This window comes from Hevea brasiliensis, chromosome 12 (assembly GCF_030052815.1).
Source record: "Hevea brasiliensis isolate MT/VB/25A 57/8 chromosome 12, ASM3005281v1, whole genome shotgun sequence".
NCBI lineage: Eukaryota > Viridiplantae > Streptophyta > Magnoliopsida > Malpighiales > Euphorbiaceae > Hevea > Hevea brasiliensis.
The window spans coordinates 12538475-12546037 of NC_079504.1; the positions used below are offsets into that span (position 1 = coordinate 12538475).

The 7563-nt window shown below is 34.7% G+C and overlaps 1 protein-coding gene across 1 annotated transcript; it reads right to left on the reverse strand.

Annotated features, from left to right (window-relative positions):
- Window positions 1-644: 644 nt before the first annotated feature.
- On the reverse strand, window positions 645-7313 carry LOC110645269 (transcription factor VIP1). The gene is made up of 4 exons (XM_021798362.2): window positions 6611-7313; window positions 6077-6209; window positions 1411-1495; window positions 645-1245 (listed from the first exon to the last, which is right to left on the reverse strand). The coding sequence occupies exons 1-4, from the start codon at window positions 7174-7176 to the stop codon at window positions 989-991; spliced, it is 1041 nt and encodes a 346-aa protein (XP_021654054.2). The 5' UTR covers window positions 7177-7313; the 3' UTR covers window positions 645-988.
- Window positions 7314-7563: the final 250 nt, after the last annotated feature.

Sequence of the window (7563 nt, forward strand, 5' to 3'; positions counted from 1 at the left end):
AATTCCCTGGTGTTTGGACATTGGTGTCAAACAAGGCCCGAATCATCTTACAGTATCAAGAAAATTCATTACATAAACTGGTAATTTAATGATGATGATCTAAATTAACATGGAAAAGTATTATCTGGTCTGGCTGCACTTGGTCAGCTGATCGACTTCCCTTTCTTTTAGTTAGTTTTTTTTTTTTTTTTCTAGGGATCGTTCTAAAATCCCTATCAATGAATATTATCATAAGGAAATTATTGGGATATCAAATGCATAGATTATAGGTAAATTGTTCTTTAATTGGATTGAAGTTTGAGAATGGAAGGCGTTGGGGTGGTCATTGTCTTGGATCTGGCTCTGAAGAAGTCAAGAACTTCCAACTTTTTCTTGAAATTTGGAAGATAAATGACCCGTAATCCTCTCCAGACTTCAGTTATAAAGTAAATTAATTCAAACTCTTTCTTGATGTATAGACATAATGAATTATAGATCATTATTTCTTGATTTAAGTGTAATTCATCACGTAACAAATATTGAAAAATTCCTACATTATATCTTATCCTTGCTCAGCCGAAGGATCAAAATCCTAAACCAAACCTACCCCGATTGTGCTTTCTGGGCAAAGATGCATAAATACTCGACTATGTTGCATATATTGCTAGTTGGAAACTGCAGGAGGGTAAACTATATTCCACCGGAAATTATATTGTGTTTAGTGCTATTTAACTTAAACAGCTAATTGATCTATAGATGAATAGGTTACAGGAATCAACCACCCATCAATTATTTCACAAATACCTAACTCTCTGTCAGCATGTGATAATTAACATCTGTCCTAAAGAGAACATGGTTTCGTAGGTGACACAAGCAGCTCTGAGAAACACTCACAACCTTCAACTGCAACACATATACAAGCTTACATATACAAGATGCTACCCAGTTGAAATTATAATTCCTAATTTGCAATATTCAATTGCAAACGACTGAAGCTTCTCAACAAACACTAGGCCCTCTGGCTGAAGTTTGCGAAGCCAGGATGGGGTTGCCCATTGAGAGTCTGGTTGTTGGTGGATGGCCGAGGCACATGCCGCTGCTGCTGGTGTTGCTGGGCTGAGGAACTGCCAACGTGATGTAAGGCAGGCTGATGGGAGGAGAATTGTGGAGTCAATCCTCGGTTGAAGGGGTTTCCATTGACAGCTGGAATTTGTCCAGTTGCTATCCTAAGCCGTTGCACCTCTTCCCTCAATGCTTCATTCAGAGCTGCAGACATAAACCATAGAAAAGTGCATAGTTAAATATCAATTATCAATGATTCTAGATTCAATCATTTAAATGTTGAATGATTAGAAAAACATGATTGCTTAAGTTCAATGGCTCCTAGATGCCTAGTTCAAATATCAAAACCATTTCTTTCAGTATGCATACCATCTCTAAGTTGTGCTTGTTGCTCCATAGCCTGTAATCGAAGTTTGAGTTCCTTATTTTCAGTTGTTAATCCAGTAGTGTCTCTCTGTATCAATAAAAGAATATACATGAGCACTAATTTTCATTCTAAAATTTTTCATGTTTTTGCTCATTAGATTCTCTCCTTATAAACGACAATTTATTAATAAAAGAAAATAAGAGAATAATTAATTAATTACAATAAGATGTATGAGATATCCTCCATATGAAACATAGTTAATGAAAAAAATAACAAAGTCATGCCCTACAAAAATGAAGCCAAAAACTAAATTTACCCAATGATAAATTTACTCGTTATGTTTTTTGGCGAATTAACCAATACAGCAGCTACATACATGTAACAGGGGGTTTTATCAAGTTGACTAGCAGGTTCAGTCTGTTTAAACTGCCACAATTCTGAACCATGCACCCAAATACCACAACAAATTTAGACAAGTACCAAAGGTGAGAAAGGAAACCAGATGATATAAGAAAAAGATTATGTGGAAGAGGAAATATGGGTCCCTTTACTGAAAACACAAATTTATCATGGGTGTTACAATTTCTTGGTATTACAATTTTCAATGAACATACTTGCATCAAAGCTTATGGCAAACATGTAAGAGCATGCAGCTATCATGCATGAAATCCTATCATGTATGAATATATTATATAGATGTTGAATAGAAAGTGTAATGCATGTTTGTTGATTGTGGTTAACATTTCAAACAAAATGCAAGACTAATATTAAGCCCCCATTTATTTCATGGAAAATGTTTTCATTTTCAAGAAAAACATTTCCACCAAGGCTCCATTTCATTTCCCTTGGAAAAATTTTCTGCGTTTTTTAACATTTGGAGGACTTGAGAAATTTGATCAATGGAAAATATTTTACAAGTCAAAGGGAAAACTAAGCTGTTTTTAAGAAAATGAACTTCTTGTTTCCAAAACAGAAAGACTTAACAAATTCAAAAAAAAAAAAAGGTAAGGAACCTATAAGAAACTGCATAGGGGCACATATCTACTAGTCTACCAATCATCTGCAACAGCCACCAAACAGTGACAAGCATACTTTACCCTCTTGTTTTTAGTAATTTTATTTCATATTCAATTCTAAATAGAAAATTTTTACTTCTTGTAGGTCCAAACAACGTATAACCAAGCTAAATGGCAAAAAATGATCCATATAGCCGACCACAATTAGTTTGGGATTAAGGCTTAGTTGTTGTTGTTGTTGTTGTTGTTGTTGCAGGTTCAAACATTCTCATAGTCTAATAAAGAAACATACATTTTCCAATGTACTCCAAACGCCATATAAAAATTTCTAAGTTTCAAAAAAAATCTTTTCCATTGGAAAATTATTACCATGAAACAAATTGAGACTAAAGTGCAAAATCTTGTTATATTCTGCATATTAATAACTAGATAATGCCTAGTTGTCATTGTTGTTGCAGGTTCAAACATTCTCATAGTCTAATAAAGAAACATACATTTCCCAATGTACTCCAAACGCCATAAAATAATTTCTAACTAAGTTTCAGAAAATCTTTTCCATTGACAAATTATCACCATGAAACAAATTGAGACAAATGCAAAATCTTGTTATATTCTGCATATTAATAACTAGATAATGCCTAGTCTAGTTTTGGTCCAATGATTGAAGATATATTACTCACTTGGCATAGCCAAATTCAAGTCCCCACTCCTCAATCCCCTTATTGGAAGGGAAACAAAAAAAGATAATAGTGACACATCTGCTATAGCCTATATTGGTAATGGTATAGATGATGCTATTGATATGAGACTGTAATAAACACTATAAACATGACAAAGAAAAGCCTAGCCTGCACTTTAGATGAAATTTCCAAATATATATTATTTGAAGATATTGCAAAGACAGGCAGGCTAGAGGAGGTGCTAATTCAGAAAATTTAATAAACAGCCATTAAGAATTTGGAATTAGGAGGAGGAAGAAAGGGAAGGAAGGGAAGAGAAGGAAAATAACTCAAAAGCTTACATCTTTATTCTTTTCTTCTATTTTTGACGGGATAGAAGATCACATATTTATATATAACTCAAATCCCTAAATAGGAAAAGAATAAAAACCCTAAAATTATCTCCATAATCATGCTCTACCATTTAGAAATACAAATCTCTAACTATTTAGAAATATAAATCCTACATTGGATAGGAATATATAAAATATATTGACTTTCCATAACAATAGAAATATTACGTTAAATAAAAATATATAAAATCTATATTGACTTTCCATAATACTCCCTCTTAAGTTGGAAGGCAATTCCAACAAGAGACATTGAGGCTTGGGTGGCACAAAAATGAGAGATTAAAATTACTGATTTACACCATAGAGACCATAAAAAATTTTCTGCATTTTTTAGCATTTGGAGGACTTGGGAAATTTGATCAATGGAAAATATTTTAACAGTCAAAAGGAAAACTAAGCTGTTTTTAAGAAAAATTAACTTCTTGTTTCCAAAACAGAAGGACTTCACAAATTCGAAAAAAAGGTAAGGAACCTATAAGAAACTGCATAGGGGCTCATATCTATTAGTCTACCAATCATCTGCAACAGCCACCAAACACTAACAAGCATACTTTACCCTCTTGTTTTTAGTAATTTTCTTTCATATTCAATTCTAAATAGAAAATATTTACTTCTTGCAGGTCCAAACAATGTCTAACAAAGCTAAATGGCAAAAAAGGATCCATATAACTGACCACAATTAGTTTGGGATTAAGGCTTAGTTGTTCAAACATTCTCGGTCTAATAAAGAAACATACATTTCCCAATGTACTCCAAACGCCATAAAATAGTTTCTAAGTTTCAGAAAATCTTTTCCATTGACAAATTATCACCGTGAAACAAATTGAGTCTAACATGCAAAATTTTGTTATATTCTGCATATTAATAACTAGATAATGCCTAGTTTGGTTTTGGTATTACTTGGCATAGCCAGATTTAAGTCTCCACTCTTTCAATCCCCCTACTGAAAGGGGAAAAAAAAAACTAGATAATAATGACACATCTGCTATAGCCTCTATTGGTAACCGTATAGATGACGCTATTGATATGAAACTGCGATACTATAAAAATGACAAGGAAATGCCTAGCCTGCACTTTAGATGAAATTTCGAAACATATATTATTTGAAGATATTGCAAAGACAGGTAGACTAGAGGGGTTGCTAACTCAGAAAATTTAATAAACAGCTGTTAAGAATTAAGAATTAGGACAAGGATGAAGAAAGGTAAGGAAGGGAAGAGAAGGAAAATAACTCAAACGGTTACGTCTTTATTCTTTTCTTCTATTTTTGACAAAATAGAAAATCACATATTTATATACAACTCAAATCCCTAAATAGGGAAAAGAATAAAATCCCTAAAATTTTCTCTAATTATGCTCTACTAATTAGAAATACAAATCTCTACCTATTTAGGGACATAAAATCCTCCACTGGATGGGAATATATAAAATATATTGACTTTCCATAACAATAGAAATATTACATTAAATAAAAATATATAAATCCATATTGACTTTCCATAATACCCCCCCCCCCCCCCCCCCCTCTCAAGTTGGAGGGTGGAATCTCATTAATTCCAAAGATTAAAATTACTGCTTTTCACCATAGAAACCATTGTTGAACAATGACACTTAGTTGCTTGGTGCATGTAAGGCATAGCCACATAAAAGGTGCAACACTATTACAGAAAGCTTCATTAGTTTCAGAAAAGAACAACTATTTTAACCACAATAAACAGTACAATTTTCCTGCCTCCAAGGATCATCAACGAGTATACCTGGCCTCAACAAGCAAGGTGATCTATTACCACGGCAATTAAAACTTTGCAAATTGAGAACAAAAGCCATCCTAATGTAAATTTTTATTCAAACCACTAAAAAGTATATCTCGCAATACCTAAACTAATGGGTCCAGCACCAATTAGGAATGCATAACCAACATCCAAGAACAGACAGTGTTAATACAAAGAACAAAAACTAAGATTTGAAAATGATACGCATCCTCCAACATGGTTCCAAACATAAAAACATATAATATAAACTTCCTAATAAACCTGAGACATAGATAAAAAAAAATGAGGCAGCACAGATGGGGCAAATTTCTCATAGGTACATGCTGAAGTGCCATTGCTTGAAATATCAAATTTGATAGAGAAAGAAAATGTTATTATAACAAAATTTTAAGACTTCTGAAAATGGCAGCTGATTATATGTAGGGGAGTTTTAATGAAACCTCTGAATCACATCTACTTATTCATTTGCACACACAATGTAATTATACATGAAAACAAATGGTACACAAAAGATTACCTTAGGACAATAATGCACAATCACTTCTATATTAACTTTTCATGCAGTGTGTAAAAAAAAAAGCTACAGCCGAGCATAGCACCACATGAACAAAGAGTTCATAAAAAGTTGCACATGTTATTGGATTATTTCTGCTCAACAAACTAAATATGCAGATCCATGCATACAAAAACTTTCATCGCATCATAGGGTAAGGAAGCACAGTTTCAGCGTAAGATGCATGGTATCAAAATTAATGTATTTGTTTGATATGCAGGAAAAATCATAAAGTAAACCAAATGCCGTAGATACCTGCAACATCGTGACCTGTGCAGAGAGGGTGGTTGCTTCTGTTTGAAGTGTCTGCACCTTCCTCTCCAGCTCATTAGTGTATCGAATTTTCCTCTCCTTTGACCGTGCTGCAGATTGCCTGTTAGCAAGAATCCTACAACAGAATAACATTTCATAAGAAAACCAATGCCCCCAGTTCTCTTTAATCGTCCACTCGATATTATACTTGCTGAAAAAAAGGAATTGGACCAAAAGAAAATGAATATTTGCATATCAAGATCAAGCATTGGATTGGATTAGAAAACTAGATTTAGAGAGAGGATGAAAGCTATAACCATCACAACCACTCATCTATGTCCCCATCCTAAAAGAAAAAATTAGCACACTATCACAAACAATCCATGGTATCAAAACCAAATTTCTCTTATACCCATAATTTATGTTATCATTTCACAGAAACTAACTTAAAAAGAAGGATGTCCAGCTAATGATACATACATGCAAATAAAAGGGATAAAGATTTTTTTTTTTTTTTTTTAAGTTAAAAGCTCATACCTTTTAGCTCTCTTGGGATCAATCAAAGCGAGCTCATTAAGCCTATCAGGACCCATAGATTTCTTAATATCATCAACCATAACAGAATCTAAGTCAAACGACGACGTCATAGATCCATCCATCGAATTGCTATGCCTGTGGTGGACCCTCTTCTCTCCGGCTCCTACTCCTGCTCCCGCCGCAGCCGTCGCCGCCGCTCTCCCGCCAAACTTCTCCTCTCCACCGACAGCCGTAAGGCCCAATCCATCAAAGAAATCCGAGTCCACGGACAAGCTCCGTAGGTGATTGATCGGTTTGGGCTTTGTATTTGGTCCACTGTGAGATGCGGAGTCATCGGATACGGAGCCAGAATCGACGGCCGTGGGAGCGCCGCGATGTGGTGTGGGAGTAGGGAGGTCGAGAGAAGAGAGGTCGAGGTCAGAGGGGTCGAAGAGGAGGAGGTCGTCGAAGCGGAAGGAGGTGTCGGAATGGGCCCGCCTGTGGTGGGACCCTCGCTGTGGGGTATCAGGCATCTGCTCTATGTCCATCGTCATCGGCTGTTTCCCGGTATACATTGCTGGGTCCATTTTCAACCGCCGGAGGCGGTGGTTTGGATGGTTGGTTGTAGGTGTACTTAATGATTGATTGTAGGGAAGCGTTAAGTTGTAGTAACTGAAATACACTGGTTTTTGCTAGGTTTTTGCGGACACAGAAACTCTTGTTAGCGCCACACCTCAGGGGTGTAAGTGCAACAATTATTTCATAACCGTGCTAAACTCTCAATATGCAAAATTAGTCTACCTCATTTTGAAATAATAATCTATCTTAATTTCTTCATTAATTTTTTTTTCTTAAAGTCCTTTTAAAATTATTAAATTTAGAATTCTACTAAAAACTTTGTAAAATCATTTCATAAGCTAAAAATATATAATTTTTTTTTTAAAACAGCTAAAAATATATAAATTCTTAATTAA